The sequence below is a fragment of the Bemisia tabaci genome, chromosome 1, assembly GCF_918797505.1.
Source record: "Bemisia tabaci chromosome 1, PGI_BMITA_v3".
Lineage (NCBI taxonomy): Eukaryota > Metazoa > Arthropoda > Insecta > Hemiptera > Aleyrodidae > Bemisia > Bemisia tabaci.
The window spans coordinates 4840708-4865521 of NC_092793.1; the positions used below are offsets into that span (position 1 = coordinate 4840708).

The following is a 24814-nucleotide window of genomic DNA, read 5'->3' on the forward strand; positions in this document are numbered from 1 at the left end:
TGTGCTGAGGAATACATCAGCATTGCGAATAGAGTCTGGCTAAAGAGCTCTTATAGTGAGAACTCAAATTGTTCCATTTATGTTGTGTGGAAATCTGTCTCCTAGTATTTGGTTCTCAACACTTGCTACTATACTCAGAAACACTAGGTCAAATTGTCCAGCTGTAATTTGCGCTCTCATTGTCTTATTAGTGTTCAGAGGAACAAGTTCTCACGATTTGCAATTGCAAATTTTGAATTACTTCTTAAAGTTTTTAGGTATATGGAATTTTTGGGCATCTAATGATAAACAACAAACCTTAGCCTCTGGTACAGCTCTTATTAAAGGGGCTTGGTGGCCAAGGCATTTAAGTACAGTTTTTGCTATTTTGAAAAATTCTTGAGGAAAGTTTCAAAACTGCATGAAGCCTTGTAGCCAAAAGATGGTTCAAACTCTCTTTTTGATGGTTAAAAATGGAAATTTGAGAGTGAATTTTTCAGAGTATATATTTTACGACTAGTTTTAGTTAAATTTATTAGTAACTCAATTCGTTTAAAATCTGCACTTAGTGCACTTTATCCTCCAAGCCTCTATACCCCTTACTGTAAGATCCCTTTCGCCTGACACTACCACAAAATGGACGCTAAATGGGACTAGTGCTGCAAATACGTGAAATAAAAAACCCCGGACGTTTCAGAGTAGTATTAAAACTTCATTTTCAACTGGAAAACGAAGCTGTAAAAGAAAAATAACTGAGCCTCACCGCTGCTCATATGAGACCGTGTTTTTCATCACCACAAATTGTAACTCCTAAAGCTGATGTTCTGGAACTTTGAAGTCAGGTCCACTTTCAAACTTGCTGGAATAATCTTGAAACGGCCTCTCTCTTCCTGCCTCAGCGGATTCTGCACAAAGTGTAACCTACTCAAACCCTGATTGACCAAGTTCTACCACGAATGTTTCCTTCTTGAGAATGTTCTTGTCTGCCTCTACAGTTAAGAGACATTGGATTAATAAATATTTCGGCGTCATATTTGACCTGAGGTACAGACGAACAAAGTCTTACATTCAGAGGAACTTGAGCCATGACTGATTTTGTGCTTTGCTGTGCAGTGTCCTATTTTCTCCTGCCAAAAAATCGGAGCCCTTGAATAATATTTGATGTTCTAAACGAGGACTTAGTGTATTCATATGTCTCGCTTAACCCTACACAGAAAGAGAACTTGGAACCTCTCTGTCTTATTTTATCCATTAGTGACTCGGTTCCTCTCTGCTGAACTCATCAATTCATCATCAGTCCATTTGATCCTGATGATGCGAAATTTTACTCTGCAGCCGACCTTGATTTATACCATTTCTGAAAGATATTGAAAGTATGAAGCCTTACATCAAGAAAAACAGTAATTGGAACCATGTTTTTGAACGTTGTTTTGATATCAGTTGGAGAAAATGTTTCGAAATTTTGCTTCACGCATGATTTTAAGATGAAGTTACAGAAAAGTATGTCACTAAAAATATGAACTAAAACTATTTTGGTAGATGTGTAGTCTCTTTCCAGACTAAAAAGAGAGAGTTGATAGAAATTTAGTCATATCGATACTGCTTTCCCCTCCCTTATTTACTGACATGCTTTCAACTAAAAGACAAGATTATTGGGTCACTTGTCTCAGTTCAGAATTCAACATGCCAAGCACTTGATACTTCCTTTTCTTCTTCGTTCAGGGCCAAGATCTCCAAATATGATAAGAAGCGTTGTAATGCAAACATTTTTAACAGTCTACAAGGAATTTAGAGGGGACTAAAAAAAAGTCCAACCTTGTGCCTGGACAAATTGTCTGGTGAAAGACAGCTGCATCTTACCATACCCTCCCAAGTAACCCAGGTTGCAATTTGATCATAGCATGTAACGCAATTTGAAAGACGTCCATTTATTGCAATATACTACGATAAAAAATTGCGATTTCATCGCACAAGTTTGCAATGAAATCGCAATATTATCGGACCAAAAATTGTGATAAATTGGGGTAAGATTTTGATTATATTGAACGTGATTATTAGGAGATAAAATTGCAATGAGATTGAGGATAATCGCTCAGATGATGATGATCCTAGCAAGCTAACCGCCAAAAATTTTATCCTCAAATTATCGCGATTTTTCCGTCGAAAAATGCTTCTTACTGAAAGCTTGGAAACTTTATCCTTCACTATCATATCATTAAATAATAAACGATACAGCCTCCATATAGCGGTTGGGTGTCACTGCCAACCCCTCACATTATTTCAACTGGTCATCTTCTCTGATTACCTCTTCCGTCAGGTGGTATTTAGAGAGCACCTAATCTTCCCCTCACAGATTCTTCCTCTTCACTTTGGCTGAATGTCATCATCATGTAGTTCAGTCTTCCTACTTCGAAGTCAAATGATTTTTTGGGAAGTTGAAATTTTGTTGGAACGAGAGAGAGAGAGAGAGAGAGAGAGAGAAAAAAAAAAAAAAAAAAAAAACGCTGCGTGTACATGAAAGTTTGGAAGTCTTTATTAAATTGAACATTAATACTAAAAATAGGAGATTTGATAAGTCGATAACAAAGAACAGTTTAGATAAAAAAATTTTAGTTTTAAAGAAGAAACTAAAAAAATATTAAAAGAATTATAAAACATATTAAGAAAATAACAAAAATATTCTCAATTACATACCTACATATTTAACAGAATTTGCGTTAGCATTCATTTGCAAGTATTTTCTTCCTTCTCCATAATAAAATTTATTACTTTGAGACACTTCCTTTGAAAGAAAGCACTTTGAAAGTGCACTCGTTTCTGAATACTTTTATTATTTACATTTTTTAAGATGAAAATTAAAAGGGGAAAAAAAAGATTTGCTTCTAAGACCTGCTTATACTTAATCACATTATGCAAATCTTGGGCTATATTGCGGATTATTTGCATTACCTATCCTAATTCAATAAATTAAGTTTCGACGATCTACACAACTTGATAAGAAATAAATAAATGAGATATATTTACAACCTCAAGTAGATTACATAAAATATATTTCACGAGACAATCATCAGGGATAGGTACATTTTAACGAAGAAAGTTGCTAGATTATATACACATCACCCTCAGGGCAAGCAAACCTATTGCAACAACAGGAGAAGCTAATAAAAGAACTTCCTCACATATTCCTAACTATCAAATCCAAATAATTGATTTCAACCAAAAATTCTTCTATTAAAGCACTTGAGTCGGAGCCCTTCATTAACTCAATGATCGGAGATATTTGAAAATGGAGTGACCAATTATGAGCCAATGTCGCTCATTCCTTAAGAATTCAAGCAAGAGATGCTGTGAACACACCCAAATGAAGCTTATTGCAGGTGGATGAGATGAGTGACAATTTTCAAAAATATTGTGATATTGGTCATTTTGAAGGAGTCTCGTCCTAAAATGCATTTTCTGAAAAAGTTGAGTAACTTTATTTTTTAGATTCAAGGCTCATTTAAGGCCAGAGCTTCAACATATTAGCATCTCATCGTTTGTCACTATTCATATATTTCTATTACTTGTTTTGGGCTAGTTTAAACCGCACAGCAAGAAAAACTAAAAAATGACTCATGGAATTTCCCAGCCTCCAGGAGAACTTTTCTTCTGCATGATGAAGAAAGTGAAACATGCATAAGTTATATCAAAGTCGACCAGAAGACAAGAAATTCCCCTAGGAGGCTTGCCGATTCCTTTTGTCTTAGTTGACAGAACATAATTTGACAATAATGAAATAGAAATGTAGCAATCATTGTTTGAATCTTGTTACTTGCTCATTGGATTGAAATTTCGACTGAAATCAACTAAACTAGAAAGAACTGATAGCTAGCTTAATGTCATCAAACGATTTTAATGGATTATATTAGGTTCCATTGACTAAGAAAAAATTTCAATCATGGGTTGGTTGTGAATTCTGTCTAAGCACTAACCGATTACAGTTAACTAGAGTAACTGAAGCATCAATTCTACAATATTTGGCGAGAAATAACAATATTATGTTTGTAGATGGCTGAACTCTGAATTTACATACCTCAGTAAAAGACGTTGCAAATTGCCAGTGGTGATCATCCTTTTTTTTTCCAGATGCAAATTGATTCACATAATTTTATTTAAGAACTTCCATAATTTCTTTTTTCTCTGTGAGAATTTTTCTAAGACAATTGAATTTATTTCTTTTCTCATAGAAAATTCGAACAGCAGAGATTTTGAGACACTCCAACCGATGTATGTCTCCAGGAATAGCCATAGGTTAAAGTATCTTGACATATTTCCATGTTCAATGATTAAGCATTCTACAAACTATGAAGAGATGCCTTTTTGCTTGCCCCAAAAGTAGGTAGGAAATTTAAGATTTCTTTCTCAAAAAATTAGAGAGAAAGCCAAGAGAAAGAAAACTTGTCTTGAAGGAATTCGGACTTAGACCCTGTCTTTAATATAAAGAAAGCTAGAAGTTAAGGAAATGAGAGAGCTACTTTAACGTTCTCCTTCACTTTCCACACAAGAGGGTATGTACAAAAAATCTTTTTAACAATTACTAAAGGATGTATTATGTACAAGCATAGATAATTACACAGGGATATTTGCTTAGAGTATTTCGAAATTGTTTACAATTTAAGTCACTGATACACAACACAAAAACCTGGCTAAAGCATGGATCTTGATTTAATATAGCTGTAGCAGATGGTAACACGAACATTTCTCATTTGAAAGTATTGAGTTTCAGGAGAAAGTTTGCATTCATTTGTTATAAATGGACCAATTAGCAATACTTACCGATCAAGGATTCTGAACTACTACGAACAAATCACAACAGCTTAAAATTACAGCCTTGAGAGGGAAAAATTGGATGAAAAATTTTATCTCCAGTACTAAATTGCACAGATATATTTTACACCCTGATACAATTAAGTAATTTCCTATTTACATTTAGTATTAATATTTACAATGAAATAATCATAGCACTGTTCAAATTCATGAGAAACTAAGTATCAGTGATAATAATACTTAACTAAGGTTAAATTTCCGATAAAGAGAAAAGTACAAAAACTATAATTCGTCTAGAGATGATTGTAACAAGAGATTATTCACTCCTTTTGGGATTTCCAGCAAGGTAGAATTTGCATCTGATCGGTTAGCAATCGTTCACTTTTCACTGACATGCACAGTAGACAGATTTGGCAATATCCCCGCTCAGGAAGGTTTTGGTTTACTGTATCAGCGCACAACGACACAAGGGCATCGTTGTGGCTCCTGGTCAATCCTTGCTTGCTGTAGGACAACAGCAGCACAGTTGCTTGTGAACGGAAAGTATGCAACTGCCAACTTATCTGTCGCGAATTCTACAAATGAAAAAAAATATCCTGTATTGATTTCCAGATATTTTTGCAACATAATGCATCTCTTCTTTTAATTGAAAAAAAAAGCTGAAGTCTTTAAATTTCACAATCATTTTCACTTGCAACGTTTTGCTTTTAAACTGAAAAAAAAAAAAATAGAATGAGGAGAAAATGTAATACAAATAAAAGTAATTTAAGATCGGAACAAAATGAAGGTAACTAGTAAATAAGTGATGAATGATTTGTGGCCTACTGTCTTAGTACATACATAAAAATGATTCAAGTTATTAACTTGCAACAACCTTGTTTCAAACATATTAAGCAGAGTTCCTCTTTCATTTGCTTTTTGCATCAGAAAGACACTTGTTACATAAAAGGAAACTGAAAAGACATGAAGTTTGCAAATTGACCGAAAGGCTGGCTTGTTTGGTAGCTCCGCAAACTTTGTCTTGGTCTTTTATCCCTTAGGCCTGTCCCTGTCATAGCTCACTTACAGGCGTACACTGAATTGAGAAATTTTGAGCTAAGCCTATGTAAGGGAGAAGTTAACAAAATGGCTTTAAGTATTTGGACAAAGTTGTGAATTCTCAAACAAGCCGACCAGCCAGTCCTTGGAATTGGAAAAAAATTAAATCTTGGTCATAACTTTTACTACTAATGATTAGTGGAGTGATTTATTACCCTCATCAATTTGCACCAGAGTTAATTTTTTATTCTTCAGGACATACTCCTGGAAAGGTTTACATAATTACAAAAATGAGTTTTTCGCCATTTTCTTTTCATGGTTTAATTTTAATGAGGTGTCTACTAAAACTTACTTACTAGCTTGAAGTCTGTTGCAGCTTGGAATTTCAAGTGCTCTAAAAATGAAACGAACTGCTCCATTACTCACTTTACTTACTTCAATTATCTATTCATATTTTGTCTAAGGATAAGTTACTTTATGGTGTACTTCTCCTGATGGATGGATCTAATTTAATCAGGATCAAAACCGGGATAGTTGTCTCATGACTTAAAATGAGGACCAATTTTCAGGAATATTCTTACATGCTAACCGGGGGTAGTTATTGAAGAGAGTTAAACTAGCAAGTTTAGGAGGAAAATCTCATAATCGCATATTTTGCTTCATAAATACATTAACTTGAAGATGGATCAGATCTAAATTACGCAAATGTATTTCTAAATCAATGACTTGGGTAATATAAACCCTGCATTTTATTCATTTTGAATGGCACAATTTATTAGTGAAATTATAACATTGATTATTTATAATTCTGGCATTTTGAGTCAATTGAGAACTGCTTCTACCTGGTTTGAAAGTAAAATTGATTACAGAAGAGAGAAAGAAATTATTGACAGATGGAGGTACAACAATTGAGACATTATGCTGCTACCAAACATTACTGATCGATAAAATGCTCTGAAAATTTATTTTAAAAATAAATAAAGAAGGAACAAGGGTTCAAGAAAAAATAAATAAGAAGTAATGAGAATTAAATATTCAGTTTTTAACCTTTTTGGATTTAAAATCAAGTAGCCTTAAAAAATAATAGAATTATGTACAAAAAGAAAAAAAAAGATAATAAAACACTAGGTAAACTAGAGATAAGAATACTGATTTTTCTCTTATTTCCTTCTCTATCCTACAGAAAACTAAAACTTGTAGCACCATAAAAAACAAAAGAAAAAAAAGAGACAACACTGAATAATGTTGAGAAATAAATTACTGAAGCTTTAAAACTTCCTCATGGAGTCTCAAATACTTAAAAAAATTGCCCTGACGTGCTTCATATCATGCATCTTTTACCTAGCAGTACCAATTTTACTCAGGCAGCAAATCAGACGGACCTTGCACAGTGTCATGTTAAGTACGAGAAGCAGAGTTGCTCATCACATTGAAATAAAAGAAATGAAATGAAAAATCTTGTCGTATGAAAAGACCTAAGCAAACCAACTTTAAAGCAGGATTTCTTCTAGATTACAGTGAAAGATGAGTTGAGTGTAGCAGAGGCTACAAAGAATCTCTGGATCTAAAAACAAAGTGAAACACTTTTTTTATTTTCTTAAAAGAGAGACGTAACCGTTCATGCTTTCAATTGTTACACTTTGTACGTCCTAATTTTAGAGCCCCGCTCATTAAATACATCTGGAAGAAGTACATAAGGGAGAGAGAGAGAGAGAAAAAAAAAAGGACAATGGCGAAAAATGAAAGCAAACAAATAAAAACTCACCTCACTTTTTCCAAACAAAAATGCAACCTTGAAAAGGTTGGCTGGTGATTTTAAAAAAAATGTTGCAAAATACTTTAAGTTTTGAATAAATATGAACATGTTCAGGTAAAAGTAAGTCTTTCAAGCTGGTTGAAAATTTCTGTTTGTTCCTGAACCAACTTTTATGTGTTGTAATAAATTCAATCAGACAAGATTTTAGGGAGAAGATTTAATAATTCTCATTGAATTAAAAAAACTCAACTCTATCCACTGTTTAACTGAAAGATACCTCATAGCATTTTTGAAATTTTTTAGAACAATTCATTAAGAGACAGTAGACTTGCATTATACTAGTTGCAAGCTTCCTGCAAATAGGCTGGAAAAAGGAGCTAAATTTTATGTGTTTCTTCCAAACCAAAATAAAATGGATTCTATACAAAGCCAGAAAAAAATATGAAAAAAATAGTTAAGTATTGGGATTACCACAATCAAGACACATTTTGCGATGAAACAACAATTTTTTATACCTGCTTCTTAACCAAGAATGACAGAGCTGCTTAAAATGCTCAACACTGAGCTCCTACACATTCTATGATTCAATGAAATTTTCAAAGCGATACTATAAAATGTAAAAAAAAAATTGTAATGCTTCATTGAAGAATAACATAAGTGAAGAAAAATTAACTGAATACAAATAATGAGACTGTATAGCACGATGATAGAATAAAAACGAAAACAATGATTAAGGGGAGAGCAATCTTTGTCAGTTAAGATGCAGCGCGAACGGAAGAATAGATAGGCCAGCAGGCCGATTACTTTCGGGTCGATATCCGAATCATATCGTTAAAAGTCGTGTTATCGCCATGATCAAGAACCGAGTGATTATTTTCGCCGCGTCGGTCGATAAATGCGTCGTTAACTAAAGGTTGCCCCCCGGGCTATCGTTCCGTATCGATGTAAACATAACCTCAAAATAGAGTTAGTTCTGAAATTCGCCGCAGCGGCTCCAAGCCGCAGCGCTGGCAGCCAATCACGTGACCAGTAGACGGTCTGTGATAGGCTGATTATTTGTTTGCACGACGGCAACGTTGCAACCGTTTATCCTGTTAACGATATCGATAAATGCGGCAAAATAATCACGTCGACTATGAGTGGTCGATCGTTAAATGAATTTTGTCAAGTTATCGATTCAGATATCGACGCGAAAATAATCAGCCTGCTGAGCAAATGATAACTGAGTCTCTGGTACATGCGGAGAAAATAATTACAAATGCACGATAAACTCCTTAAGTATAAAAGAGTAAGGGCTGTAGGTGTTCATAGTCGTTCCTCTAACAGCTTTTTTCCTAAGGAGGTGATATACATTGCGATTAAGGGAGGTTGAAGGCGATCCTTAACACAGTATCATACAATGGGCGATTTATGCAAACCTCAGGTTAAATTCAGTGGAGTGCGGTTCTCATAACTTGTCCTTTTCCGCCGTAGGCGTAGAACAGGGAATTCTCTCTTCCATGCATACAACAAGGAAAGACAAGTTATCCAAAACGGGCTCTAGAGTAACTGAGGGAATGGATCTTTACAAGAGATCACGATGATTTGCCATTGCAAAAAGTAGAAAACACGGAAGAAAATATAATGCAAGTTTTGTAAGTGTTAAAGTAGATTTGCACTTATCTTGAAGTTCATCAAAATTGAAGAAATTTCCCCTTCCGTATGTTGTATTTTTTGCAATGGCGAACCATTTTAATCCCTTCTAAGGATCAATTTCCAAAGTTGTAGTGCTGAATTTAACTGGATGTTTGCAGAAATTGTCCTTTTTAGGATGCTGTGTTTAGGATATCCTTCAACCTTACTTAATCGCAAAGTAAACATATGGGTTTCCTTAAGGGAAGGAGTTGCACAAGGAACAACTATGAATATGGCCCTGACCTGCAGTAACATTGTATCAATTGACTCTGACTTCATCTATTCATAACTTCTGTTACATCAATTGTGTCGAAACACAGTCAAAGCTAAAAAAAAAAATCAAAGGTCAGAGAAGGAGGCAAATTCTATTTCGTATGACACTAGAACTTGCTGCTGGACTTGCATCCTGACTATGGGGTAATTATTGACCACAAAATGCAGTTTCCTCATGAAAAAAGAGGAAACTTGAAGATTAAGTAATGTTTTGATGACTCCACTACGATTTCATCAGTTTCAGCGACCTTATTTTCTCACAAGATTAACTTATGGCGTTCAAATTTAATGGAAAGAAATATTCCTGCTCGTAGCTTGCTACAGTTTTAGGTAAAATGTAATCACCAGGAAATGAGATAGTAAGATAAAATGTGATATCGCAAGTTGGCTTATTTCAGCATCCTGAGATTACTCCTGAAGTCAGCGTAGCTAGCTTGAACAGAGCCTTAGATTCCACTTTGGTTTTTGCTCTTCAGCTCCATTAAATCTATTTCAGCCCAATTTCTCTGCACCTTTTTGAACAACTGTGAACACATAAAAACAGACAAAATAAAATTGAATTTCAAATTCATAACAAATGACACTTAGCCATAGTTTTATAAGAACAAATCATAAAACTTGCCAATTAAACAAACATTCAATGTCTTAGAAGATCATTAATTTGATGGAAAAGTACATTCAAGATTTAGTACTTAACTTCCATATTTCTTTGAGTCAAAGATCACATGAAAATGTTTCTTTTTTTTCATTACACTACCTGCGGATATTTATTGTATACACAATGTAAAACTGAGAAATTTACTTTACTGCAATGATTAAAGTTACTCAATTTTTTTTTAACTTTGAAATTTGGAAACATCCTTTATTTTTGTAAAACTTTACTTCCGAAAGTTTTAGCCCCAGACCTGTGAAAAGGTGAAAAATAAATTTACGACAATTAAGTATTAGCCTTCAAGAGATATATGTTGCAACCCCAAGGGTGATCGCTGGAGAAGCAACTTTCTTACTGAGCCAAGAGCATTTGTACTTTTCTTGCTTTGTAGACGTCCCAGTTCCACTGGAGATGCAACTTCTGTTTCTAAAAGAGATTTTCAAAATTCTCATTTTCCCGGTGTTTTTGCAATGTTTTCTAGTCTTCTACACATTGAACCAGGATCAAACTCAATTTTCACAATTTTCCGAATTAAACTTATGTTGCAACAGAGCAGAGAATGTCCATAGGACTTGTCTAAAAAAATAAAGTTGGGCCCTTACATCAGCAAAGCGTAAAAATAAGCAGAGTTGGTTCTGCAGATTTTTATCTTGCATTGAAGCCGACAAATTTTTAAATTACTTATTGCTGTTCTTTTACTGTAAAATGAAAAGTCAGGAAGTGTATCTTATCCTTTTTTTGTATATATTGACTAAACAAATAATAATAAAATTGAGTGTAAAAGATTCATGACTTTTCTAGACACAAGTTTGAAATAAAAGCCTGGACTGATGTCATGGAGTGCAGCAGGGACGTAAACCTAATTGTCCATTCAGTCTCAATACAGCCACAGTGGTGAGCGTGGAGCCAGTAGAGTGGGGTGACAACCTACGACTTATCGCAATATAATTACTTATAATGTCCTGCAATGAATTGATATATGTAAAGTACTGTGGCTGCATCACTTGATGGTATCATATTTCCTTTGCATTCACTCCTCTCACGATAAACACGTACCTGATGTAACCATTCTTCATCTGCCAGTAACTCGTTCAAAATGACTGCTGTATCTTTGGAACTATCTTCTGCTTTTTTGGCAGCGACCATTTTGGAGGATTCCATGAACATCAGGTATTTTTGATGTGCAACTTTGTTGAAGATACGTAACTTGCCATCACAATCTTGACACATGAGATATTCCTAGGGAGCGAGTAAAATAAAAGGATTCATCAAATAATGTGACAGGAGAAAAAATAGGTTGTGCAAAAGTTACTACGATTTATTATGGAAAATTTTTATTTATTCTAAAGACAGTCTCTTGCAGCCTTATTGAGATGAATTTTATGCTGCCTCAGATCAGATCAAATTAACCGTGAGACTGCAGAAACGCTCATCTTGATTGGCAGCAGTGCATACTTCCAGTCATAATTTATTTTTTAAATGAAAACAAATTAAGACATTTCTTGAAAACTACCCTGATTTTTATTCATTGTAAGAAGAAGATTCCGAGAAAATTGCAAGCAACAGTTCTGGTTGCTTAATTCCCCTTTATTGTGATAAAACAAAGGCGATGATTTTGGGACACTGTAAACGATATGCACCTTTTAACAGATCCACTATTGGTAAACTTTCAAATCACAAGATAAATTGGGGGGGAAAAAAAACCTGCATCTTTCACAAAATTATATGCATGAGCTGTGAATGCATCAGGCGAGATGCACAAAATGAATTCAATGAGATTATAAGCTCTTCATGGTGTTTTTCAATTTAAACCACAAAATGTATCACATAAAAACTTTAGGGTCTTCTTTTACTTGGTTGAAGGCTTGCTAAATTTGCGCCAGTTTTAAGAATTTGACAACTAAGAAACGATGTATACCCTTATAAAGCTATTTTTTAAGAACACAGCTACAGTTATTATCTCTGTGAAATGGAATCTCTCGAGGAAAGTAAACAATGAAAGATAAGAAATAAAGTGGTGATGGACTACTGGACATGATGAGAGGCGATGTTTTATGATACATGTTTATTAATATAAATTTTGACTAGAATATGGGAGATACATTGAGAGATTCCAAATTTAACTCACAAGTAAGTAATTAGCATTGTCGTGTTTGATAACGGGGCTTCTGTGTGTGTCAGGAATTTACAATTTAAGTACTTATATGTAAAAGTGCGCAAGAAACACGATATTGCCACTGGTGATCTCTGAAACAAACTTTCGAGCTCAGAAAAAACTCTCAAGGCTCCAGTGGTCCATTTTTTTAGACACTTACAAATCAGATTTTACACCTTTTGCAGTTTGAGACAAAGGTATTTTACAGAATAAATCAGCAAATGTAGACCATTAAAAATCATACTAGTGCAACATAAGAAGAAAGAAATCTTTGATAATACCAAAATTCAAAGGACTTAACATTGATACTTACTTTTTTTGTTGCAGTGCTTGTTGATGTGACTCCTGCTAATGTTATATTATCATATGGTAGTCCATAGACTACAATGCGATACATTAGAAGGTCGCTAGAGCACCCCACACACATTCTGCTTTCTCGGTCTTTTTGAGAGAGATTGGTCAATTCGTTGAAACAGGGGTAAGTTTGTAAAGCTGTTACCAGATCGTTCTTCCAATTGAGCTGTTGGATGAGTTTTTTAGTTTTATCTAGGGTGATTTCATCGATTGCGTTCACACTGGTCAAGAAATATTCATCTGTAAGGAGGTAGAAAGAAAATTAATCAAATTCACTTCTACTTTGATTGAGTTGTACCTCGTTCAAACGTTTATGAGGGGAATCAGAAGTACATAGAAGGTTAATTTCGGAGAAACGTTACGTTACTTCGAGCAGCTCCTCAACAAGAAGAGGCTGAGCAGGACTAGAAAAAATGAACGTTGTTCCCAGGAAAATGTAGTTTTGAGAAATGTTATGACAAGGTGCGGCTGTGCTAAATAGGAGACAAAAAGTTAGACATTTTAATTGGTAGATTAAAATAACTGCAAAATGAGCCAAATGAGAAACTATATAAATATGGCTATATAAATGGTTTTTGGAATTCTTTTCGATCTTAACATGTGATTAACTAAATTCTTCAATTTAAAGAACTGCTGAATTTACCAGAATTTTTAGTGGCTCAAGCTTAATCTGATAGATTGAGATTTTACTCTGTTATAATTAGTATTTTCCTTTTTGCTCCTTGTTCACGAAACAGTTTTCAAATATCATCCGGTTATACAGTGATGATGTGGATGTATTTCTATCAAACGGAACTATGTGCATTATGACGTGAGCCCTGTTACGCACATATTCTTATGGGTCCCAGGGCTCATGTCTTGATGCACATAGTTCCATTTGATAGAATTACGTCCATGTAGGAGGAGTTAGAGTGCCAGTGCTTAGAATTTTTAGAGATAGTTGGCATGACTCCACAGGGAGCAACACAAAGATTTAACACTGACAGGCATCCTCAACTGAGAAACGGAGAAAACGGAAAGAAGTAATGATAAAACAATTGATAATAATTAAGTGTGGGCTAAAACGTATATGTTACCTTTCTCAGAGAGAATTTCTTTCAAAAAACTTGAATCTAAAGCTTGAGAGATCAATGTCTGAATATACACTTCAAAATTATCTTGAAAGTTGTTTGTTATTTTCATTAGTTCTTCAATTTTTTGGCTGAAAGAGAAAATTAGAAAAGAGTTAGAATATAGAAAGGAGGAACTGGAAATAAAATTCCTTGAAAAATATAGTAAACATGAGACTCTCCAAGTATAATAAACGTTGAATAACCGGCAAATATGTTCTACATCTGTTGACTGAACTACAAAATTTTCTTCTGTTCAAAACGCACTTCCGCAAAAAAAAAGAACACAAAGCATTGGTAATAGGGCTGTGCGAATATTCGCAATTCCGACTATTCGCGCCGCGAATATTCGGCGAATATCGCTTCGTCTGCTTCGCGCACTATTCGCAAATTGCGAATAATCGCGCCGTCGCGAATAGTGAATTTTTGAACTGACATTTCCAAATATTCGCGCCGTCGCGAGGAATGAATTTTCAAAAATTCGCGCCATCAAAAATAACGAATTTTCGAGTGGCAATCGTGAAACGTTGCGAGGACCTGCGCAAGGCTTCCGCTTCTACCTGAGACATCGCGAACGGCGGATCTCCTGTGATCTGCACCGACTTTGCCGAGTTTACGAACAGCGAGCGCGATTGCGATTGGGGGAATAAGCAAAGAGCTCAAATTAAGGATTGAAAGACACAGAAATGTCTGAAATGGAAAAAAAAAGTTCATAAACACATTTTTATTTACACCAAAAAAAATAAAATACTAAAATGTGTCTGGTGATCCTTCGATACTACCTTGACTGCCCGTGCAGTTACCCTCAAATCCTGGAAATGCATACGTAACTGCAGGGACAGTCAAGCCAGCATCCAGAGATCTTCAAACAAATTCTTAACAGCCTAGGCTACTATCATAGCATTTCATTGTTTTCTGTGCAGACGTATGAGCAAATGGAAAATTCTTAAAAAATTAATCACATTTTTTTTGTCGACTTTTGTAATATTCGCGAATTTTCACACTTCAAAAAGTCATTTCCAATTATTCGTTTTACTATTCGTAGCTGTGAATAATTGACATAAATTATTCGTTATTCGCTTCCTATTCGCGAATAGTTACCGAAATTATTCGCTATTCGCTTCGTTCGGAAAATTCACTATTCGCACAGCCCTAATTGGTAAATTAGTATGATGCAACGTAAAAGCAATTCAAACAAGTGAATAAGGACAAAACGTCATACCAAGATGTTAAAAACTATTAATTACATCACATAATTATAAGAACACACCATGATCTTCTGGTATGTTTTGATCATTTTGTGATGTATAAATGAAACCTTCGCATGACATTTTGTCTTTTTCATTCACTCGCAATACAGCTTGTAAACTCAAGAACCTAAAAATGGTGAATTGCTAAAGCTGTTGAAACATAGTTTTGAACGGTTTTCCAGTAGACAGGTTTGGAAGGAGATGCGGCAAATGAAATGAGTGTTAAAGCGAATAAGATAGAAATAAAATAGCAACTCTCCAGATCGTCCGAAATACATGTTTTACTAAACACATAAATATACGGTTTTAACTTTCAAGACATGCCACTGAGGCCCGCTTCTATCACCTCTGGTAATGCTGCTGCTTAAATCATGCTGCAGAGACATAAATTACGAATAATCCCTGACCAACATCAAAATTCCACAGCTTTTCCCAGTCTTTTGGGTTGCTAACAAATTTGCAGAAGGACACCAATTTTTAAGACGCGTCCTTCATTTACGCATGGTGAAGAAAAATGGTGAAGTAAACAAATGACTTACTTATCTGCAGCTGTGTATTTTCCAGTGGGACGAATAAACTTTACTATCGTTTCCAGTTTAGTGACTTGCCTTATTTTAACAGATACTGGCTCATAGTTGTGTTTGTTGTGAAGAGTCCATCCTGAAAACTGAAGGGCAAAAAAGATCATAGATTAAGGGTCATATTCAAAGTCGTTCCTTAAACAACTCCTTTTCTCAAGGGGTCCCATGAGGTTTACATGGTAATTATAGAGGCCTTCAGCATAACATATGAAGGACAATTTTTACGAGCCCTTGGTAAAATTAAGTGGGTTGACATGGGAAATAGACCTCTGTAGGGGACTGCAATGATTTGCCACTTCGAAACGTGTGAAATACAGGGGGAAAAAAATCGCTAATTTCGAAAATCTGAATCAAAACTTGAAACTATTTTGAAGGAGGGAAATAACCTTCACTTCATCCTAAAAAGGCAAACTTTTTTACGACTGAAATTGTGTTCTCGACAGACTTTGGCTTTCTTTCCTTCATTTTCAAAGACTCAGATTGGTTAAGGTAAAAAAATATGGGTGAAAAACAGTTCTCTGCAAACATGGGTCCGTTCTTAATTTTACTAATTTTAGCTTATGTCTTCATCATTTTTCTCGCTTCTCTCGAGTACATACAACTTTAAAGTACTCAACAATAAGACTTAGGACGTAGTAGGGATAGAATAAGTTATTACTTACCGTGGAAATATTCTTGTGCAACCATTCACCATTCTTTTCAAAACTTTCAAATTTCTGAAGCAACATTTTGCCATCTGCACGCCACAGTGGGGGATGATCTAGTGGAACATCAGATTTGACTATTACAAAGTCTCCATTCTGAAATGCAAAATAATTGTGAAAATCGATTCTTCATACAGTACATAAAACTTGGAGAAAAGAGGGAGGAAAAAGTAATTAAAAATAGCAACAGAGTGACACTAGAAGAGCAATTCAACAGCCATTTCCGATTTCATAATTCTTTTCAGGAAAAAATTAGCCACAAATCATGAGCTCTTCAGGAGTTTCTCTTTATAACAACAAACATTTCTCTGATAAAGTCTCTAGAACTTTCAATGTCGGATGAGCGGAGCTTGTTATTAAAAAAAATGTCTCTTCAATGAAAACTCAGTCCGTTTCTTGCGGATTTGTTATATGGAGAGAGGGTGTAATTAATTCATGAAATCCTCATAAAATATGAAGGTAAAAGTATTATGTGATAATTTTTAAAAAAGAAAAGAGGATGAAAAGAAAATTTAAACAAGGAATGTGTTGTGACAGTTAAACATTTTGAAATTTACATGAATTATTTATATTTAGTGAATTGGGAGGCAAAAATTTTCAGTTAATGGGTCAGTTGCGCTGGTCACAGAATCGTTTTTTGATGCTAGATCCTTGTAGATTAGGTGGATGACCTCATAAACCGAATTCTTCAAAGCGCAATATCTCCGTTGATGCTTAGCATAGAGTTGCTGTTTGGACAGGTTTTATTATTTTTAGCTCATCTACAAGAATCTAGCATCAAAACACAATTCTCTGACCAGCACAACAGACCCATCATGCTCGACATCGTCTATTTTTAAGTTATTATACATGCATACGCTGAACTAGGGGAGCTGGCAAAAATACTCAAATCTACTTGGCCCTTCTGAACAAACTTGAAGAGTCTTGCTTAATTAATTTGACGGGACATCTCGATTTTTCAAAATTTTCCGATGGCCCCCCCCCCCCCCCCCAAGATCCCCCATCGAAGTTAAGGAGTCCCACTGATCTCCCTTGGTGGATGGACTGTTTTCTAGTGCCTTCCAGATACCTTCTTGATGGGGAGGGGGCAGCGAAGGCCCCCTCACTGAGAACTCCTGATTCTGCCCAGGTACAAATATAAGAAAACTCGTAGTAGAGGAAAAGAATAAAAGAAAAGGTAATGATCATATCACTTACACCGAAATTACAGGCCTCAAGACTGTTATTCCTTGCATCACCAGTCTTTTCGCCTGAATTTTTAGTAGAAGCTGCATTTTTGTCAATTTTGGACTTCATATCACCGGAAGTGTTTTTGAAGTTACCTGGAAGAAATTTGAAAAATCTTTTAATGAATGAGATGGTGAAAAAAAAAACTGAGGTAATCCAGTTGCAGAGTAGAATATTTCAATTAGATAGAGGCTGGTCAAGTGGGTGGCATGATTTACCGGAACATCAAATACCTCCAACTGAACCAAGTCAAATTTCATATGTTTGGACTATTCTGGACCTTGATCAACCTTTTTGACAGTTTTCAGGACTTATTTGGTTAATCATAAATCTAAAGTCACTGAATATCAGCTAGAATCCTGTACATGTTTGCTGATCAAGAGGAAAAATAATTACTCAGTACAAAAAACTTTCAGAAAAATTATCAATAATCTAAATATCAAAAACGTACTTTTACTCAAGTTTGAGAGAAGAGTTTTAGACATTCCACATTCCTAAATTGCCGAGGATGAAGCAATCTTTCGCCAATTGAGAAAATATTCCACTTCAACGTTTTACGTATCTTTTGAGGAAAGAACTGCTAGACCATCAGAGGTTGATAAATAAATTTACCCCTCTACAAATACCCTAATCTTGGGTACATGCGCACCGAAAGAGGCCCGATCCAAAATTGCACTTTGAAATATAGTGCAGAAAAATGGGGCGACATAGGGATTACTCCGATGTTTTTCCCATAGAAATGATGAGTAAGACCTTTGATAAAACTCCCATTCCAAAAATAATAAAGTAAAGGGTCACACAGCCTTTAACAATACTACTATGCTAAGCAAGAGCGCTGTAAATCCATCAAGATTTTCTCACGTCTTTTGGAACTTAACACTTTACAAAATAGAAACTATTTTACCAATGCACCTTAAATTTTCAGGTTACCTAAGTTCCTGATAGTATTTGCAAAAGAGGTCTGTAAAAAATTGTCCCCAGGTGCACAAGTTTTTCTGCTATGATATATTGTTTCCAAAAAATGTAAAGTGGCGTTTATGGCGTTTTTGCGCTGCACGGCAGAATATGCATGGCAATCCTCCCTAGAAGTGAAATGAATATGAGCCCCTAGATACTTACCAGATATTTTAACAGCAGATTTCCGTTTTTTAGAGGAATGAGCTGCATCACTTTCATGATCAGAACTGCTATCTTCGATAAGATGACTGCTTTTCTTTGTCAGATTTACGGACAGTCTCAACTTCTTCCTGCTAGGCTTCTTCTTCTCCTCTTCATCAGATCCTTCATCCTATGGCCAAAAAAAGGCATGGTTAGGTTGCCTCAAAAAAGGAAGGTACCTCGACAGATTATAAACACAGATAAGTACATGATACTGTTTCTAAACTACAAGGTTACTTATCATTGATGGACGTTCCAAACTGCGTATCTTGTTAGCTGCTCCCATTATTTTTTTAAGATAGAGCAAATCAACATGATGCCTTGAAGTTTTCAAATAATTTTCTTGACACAAAGAAGATAAATCACCAAGTTTGAAAGAATTGGACTGCGTTCAGCACAAAGGAACCAAGGCATATCAGCTATTGCCAAATATAATTGGGCACTTTAATTTTTAACATAAAAACGGTTGTGCAGATTTTTCTGCAAATTCCAGTGACTTTCCTACACGGTACAAAGAAAATTCCTTAAAATTTTTGAAGGAATCCGCACCAACGTTCTCTTGTAAAAAATAAAATTGCCCAATTAAATTTGGCAACGGCTGATATGGCTTTGTTCCTTTCTGCAACATGCAGTCCCAATAACGTTGAGTAGTTTTCTAGTTGAGTCTTACCTACATAGGCTCAAGATTAGTAAAATAATTAAATAGTGGCAGAGCTAGAATGACCGAGGATACAGGACTAGGATTCTGAAAACACTTAAAAGCTCATTTTAAAGGCAGAAAAAAATAAACCATTTCTGAGTACATGATTTAAGTACCTTTGCTGCCTTCGGAGTCCAAGCAGGATCTTCATCCGAATCGGTGAATTCTGGATCATCATCTTCATCGTCTTTCATCGCTAGGATGATATTTGTTTTCTCTTTTGCTCTTCTACCCACTGTTTCTCGCCTTGGTAAATTAGGTGATGTAGCTCTCGGCACTGAGAAAATAAAAAAGGACATGAAGTACACACTAACATTCCTTGTCACAAAGAAAAGGAAGTTCAACGGTTTATATGAGTAAATAAGTAATAAGTAAGTAATAAGAATAAGTAAGTTCAAGATTCATGAGATGAGAGTAAAGCAATCTTTTAACCTTATTTTGATACTTGCCTCTTCATCAAAATTTAAATGTACTGGGAATAAAGAAATGACAAAATAGTTTAGGTAAGGTTATAACAAACGGAGACCACTTAAAGTGAATAAATGTTGAGTCATACTAAAATTCTAGAGGCAATCAATGACTGAATGACAGTGGTAGGTGGAAATAAAGTAAGTATTTGACAAGAGTGGTTCCAAAAAATAACAGGTGCTTGGATAGTCATGTATTTAGTAGACACTCACCTTCCTTTCCTTGGACTTTAGAACTGACGGGTTTTTTGCCTTGAGATATTTTCTGCTTGAAAGGTTTTTCTTTACTTTTATCACTTGGGATGTCTTTTATGACAAGTTTAACACCTATGTTTTCACGATTGATTTTTGCATTGTTGGATACACCTTCATATTCATCTTCTGAGCCTTCATCAGAGCTTTCTCCTTTTCGTCTGTCTTTCTTCTGCTTTTTCTTCAACTTAACAATGGGTGCAGTGGGTTTAGGTTTTGGCTGAGGAATAATCTCTTTGAGTTCCTTCTTTTTTGGCTCTTTTGGTAGTTTTGGTTCTGTAGGAGGCACTCTGTCAGCTTTTTTCACGTAATATTTCTTCTTCGGTGGTAATTCTTTGGGTTTACTGTCCACGGGGGCAGCAGGAACAGCCTTTGGGGTTTGAGATGGTGGTGATTTGGGTGCAGGAGTAGCTTTGGGTGTGGTTTCCGAGTCAGAGTCTTCACTGGAACTATTTAAGGACTTCTTGGAGGACTTTGGGAGTGGAAAGTATCTTAGATCATCTCGAGGGTCAATGGCTGGTTGGGAAGACACATTGCTCGTAATACTTTTTTGCTTTGAAGGAACAGTTGTTCCTGTAGGGTAGGCAGCTTCATTCCCTACTCCGAGAGTAACATTTTGCTCGACTGAAGATGTAATCTCCGGCTTTTTGGGGGGTTCAGGCGGCTGATAGAGCTTGGCTCGTGGGGGGCGACTCGAGGGGGGTGGTGATGGTTCTCTTTCACCTTGGAGAAACTTTAAAAAGCTACCAATAAAACCAGGAGAGGCAATCTTTGGACTTAATTTAGCTACAGGCACGATAGACTTCTCAACCATGTTCATGATGCGTTTTTCAGTAGATTGAGGGGGAGGATAGCTCTCCGAGTTTTCAGCACTTTTACTCCCTCCATCTAAATTTGTAGCATCACAATCTTTGGATGGTGGAATAACACCTGCTAAATGTTCTAATTCCTCATCAACATCAGGAACAATTACTTTTGAAGATTCACTTCCTCCTCCAGTCTCGAAAACAGTCTTTACACCTCGATCATTAAGTTGCTTCTGCGATACAGGAGAGAGAGAGTGTAGAGTTGGTCGATGTGATAAAAACTGAGCATTCTGATACTGTTGTAGTGAAAGTAATTGGTTTTGCTGATTTTCTCCACCTCTATTGGCAAACTGAGGAACAAACGAAGGGTCAAAACCAGGCTTGAAAAGGTTTTGAGGATTCGGTGCATTCCATCTCCCATAATCATAGTAAGGGTATGGATAAGGTTGTATACCAGTGGAATGAGGAGACATCTCACTTGAGTGAACAAAAGCAGATTGCGCTGACAGGTCACTTGCCTCAGAACTTTTCCTCTTCTTTTTTCCTGGCTTGGTGCCTCTGACAGGACTTCGTCGCAATTCAGTCTCCACATTCTTCTTTGTTAACTCGGCAGCACTTAGATTTTTAGCGGTATTTAAACTATTGATCCGGGAAGTATTGAGATCTTGATATGATAATTGGCTGCTTCCTTGATTATCATACGATACTGGGCGTGGGTCATTACTTGTCAGAGCTGTTCGCGATTGGACATGAGCTCCAAAAGCGGCTTCTTGATTATACTCATTGGTAAAATTCCCTCTTGAACTTTGCTCAGGGCTGTTCCAACATGCTTTACTGCTAAATTCAGGCGAGTTGTATGTTTTAGCATTAGCTATGGCTGATGGATACGCTGAAGAGTTTGAATAATTGTGACCAACAGTTCGAAGATTCGAAGAGTCTTGGGGTGAAATGGGTGTGGGAGTAGATTGTTTTGAAGCATAATTACCATTTAAGAAGTTACTCGTAGGATCACATAGCTGCTGATGTTGTAGTGTGTTAGGGGATGTAAGAGTTGACATAGTGTTGCTATACAGAGAGTATGCTGGATTGGTGATATGACGACCAGGGCTGGCTTGATTGGGATGTGGACTTATTCTCTTAGAGGTGTTCACACTGCAATCAGACCCATTCTGGGAGGAACTAGATGAATATGGGGAATCGCCAGAAACAGACATTGTTTTATTTCTACTATTATTTACAAGAAAATCCGTCTCTGAGCAACTTCCAGGGCTAGCAAACTGACTGTAATTTGATGCGCTTGGATTCTGCTGAGTAACGGGACGCTGACATTGCATCCGCTGTGAGTCAGACGAAACTGACCCTGAGCTGCAAGGAGACAAACTGAAGTTCTGGGCACCAGGACGACAATTTTGCATTTTCTGGAAGGAGGCTTTTGAGGAGGCAGATTTGTTCGACTCGATGACATTTCTTGCATCGACAGATCTCAATTCTGTGTAAACCTTACTTTGAGGCTCTGATTGTACTTTATTTGTGACATTTTTCGATAAATTAGCTTTGCCAGATGTTTTTTCAGGGCTGAGAGAGGCGAAATTAGCTACTGAAGACGTCTTACTGCTCACACCAGAAACATGTCGATTTGGGTTAGTTGATGTGACCGATGATGTTGTCGGACAACTTTGTTGCGGGTACTGTGTGCTTCGACGGGCATTTTCACTGGCGGGACTGTACGCACGATTGTTGGATTGCTGATAAAAACTTGAATTCACTGAACTATAATTGGTGGCAAGAGATGATGTAGTTTTCGGTAAGGCAACTTGAGGTGAATGACAGCTTGACTTTTTGGAGTCATTTCTAGAATCATCAAGAAAACTTCGAGACTGAGTATTAAGTTGGTTAACTGCTTGGGCAGACAAAAAATTTGTACTGAATGCATTTTCATAGAGACTTTTGGAACTTGTCTCGTGGGGCAGCAATCCGAAAGGACTTGGGTATTGGCTGTTTCCTTGAGACCAAGGTGTGCTAGGCGTAGATGAAACTGATGGTGAATGACTGTAAAAATTGCTGCCTATGGGATGAGCTAAAGCTGGATTCTCTCTTAGGTACGGCAGATCTATTTTAGGATCCTCGTGCTTGGATGTTTGCCGCTCTCCTGTTCCACCTGAAGTAACACTATTGAGCGGTACTTTGGAATTAGCTTGGAAAAAGGAAGAGAAAACTGAACCATAGTTATTGGGTGATAAAAAGCCTCCGACATTGAAAGAAGAAACATTTGCAGAGCTTCCACCGGGATTTCCTTGCGCTGCTTGCAGTAAAGATCGAGCTTGTTGTTGGGCATTGGACGAAGATCCAGCACCACTTTGGTTCATTGATCCAGGATTGCCACTAGCTGCCAATTGATGATGAATCTCACTTGCACTAGCATTCAGGCCAGTTACCCCGGCCAGGCTATTGTAAGAAGTGGCACAGGCAGACCATGGTCCGACAGGATCCATAACTGCTTCCTCTGATTAATGTAATCATTCAAAATGCTTTTTATGGCACACTCCTTTCCTCGAAAATATTCATTGCAAATCAATAGGACTTACGGTGGAATGCAGTTTCACATGAGTTTGGATTATTATCACTCATCCACTTACTAATGTTGATATGCTGTTGGTCCACCAGTGGAAGGATGCACTCAACACTTTTTAGTGGCTCTGGGGAGGGAATGTCTAACCAAGAGAGTCCTGAGATGAGGGTCAATAGGACTTCATTCTGAGGACCATGGAAAACTAATAACAGAAATAAACCGTCTGTAAAAACAATGAGAACGAATCGCACTTGGGTGTTAGTCTAATTTAAACAAACAATCCAATACAGACTAATGATCACAAACAGGGAGTGAAACGTCGATGATACACGAAAAACCTAGGTAAAACGGAGGTATCACAAATTATTAACCGTATTAAAGAAAAGTGGATAGTCATTCGAAACAACTGCACAGTTGAATTTTAGCCATTTTCTTCACGAAATCGGGTAAATATTTATTGCGAAACAGGCAGCTACCGACAGAGCTCCATTCTTCACGAACGGATCATGTCATGCCAAATTCCCCAAAGTCGACAAGGAAAATGGTTCATGGAGCTCCGAGATGAGAAGGAATGTATTGTTCGCCGGTCAAAGAACTCACACAGACACACAGACTCAGACACATCTCTAGACGAGGACGACTAGCTAGAAACTCAAAACCTTTGCTCGAGACTGATTAGTTTAAGTACAGCTGTAAAAAGAATATGATATGGATGCACTGACTCGTACTAAAGTCTAAAACGAATACCTCCAATGAAAATTAAGCAGGGATCTAGTCAATTTATTCCGTCGCACTTTGTGAGGCACGTATGATTGAATAGGTGGATTCGCTCGAATATATCTGAAAAAAAAAAAAAAAAATAGGTACTTATTTTATTTTCTTGTCTTTTACCTATTTTAAGGTAATTTTTCCCGAATTTTAATTGTGAGCCAATGTGAACGCAGGTTCCCACCTGGCCCTCTACCCTTCACTTAAGCTACCCCCCCCCCCCCCCCTGACGATCTTGCCACAACGATTTGATCCGAAAGCTTCTCTGTTTATCATCAAACTAAGTTGATAGCTCAATATTTTGAAGTATATTTTATTGTTGGAGGCAGAACAATGTTCATCCGGACGAAATAACGACAGAACTTTAGTTTGTCATAATTATTGTTGTCCATGGTATTTCCGTGGCAAATGATGAGGGGAGGGTGGGTGAGGGTGATTGATGGCAGCTCCTATCTGGCTCTGGCTTAGGTGATTGTGAGTTCGCCCCCTCCCCCCTCTTCATCCGCTCTCGTTTCAGACTCCCACCCGCGCCTCTT

General features: G+C 36.5%; 1 protein-coding gene across 1 annotated transcript; it reads right to left on the bottom strand.

The window, feature by feature from the left end:
• Positions 1 to 9843: 9843 nt before the first annotated feature.
• Positions 9844 to 24304, bottom strand: LOC109035231 (uncharacterized). The gene is made up of 10 exons (XM_019048795.2): positions 20097 to 24304; positions 19533 to 19693; positions 18678 to 18846; positions 17529 to 17653; positions 16290 to 16427; positions 15586 to 15713; positions 13764 to 13888; positions 12647 to 12927; positions 11235 to 11417; positions 9844 to 10050 (listed from the first exon to the last, which is right to left on the bottom strand). The coding sequence occupies exons 1-10, from the start codon at positions 23431 to 23433 to the stop codon at positions 9973 to 9975; spliced, it is 4725 nt and encodes a 1574-aa protein (XP_018904340.2). The 5' UTR covers positions 23434 to 24304; the 3' UTR covers positions 9844 to 9972.
• Positions 24305 to 24814: the final 510 nt, after the last annotated feature.

Bases quoted from the DNA above. Each gene is read 5' to 3' on its own strand.
- LOC109035231 (XM_019048795.2), bottom strand. From the start codon at position 23,433: ATGGATCCTGTCGGACCATGGTCTGCCTGTGCCACTTCTTACAATAGC. The intron at 17,654-18,677 runs GTAAGTATCTAG...AATTTCTTCCAG, and splicing joins ATCTGCTGTTAAAATATCTG to GTAACTTCAAAAACACTTCC. The intron at 11,418-12,646 runs GTAAGTATCAAT...CTCGCTCCCTAG, and splicing joins CAAGCACTGCAACAAAAAAA to GAATATCTCATGTGTCAAGA.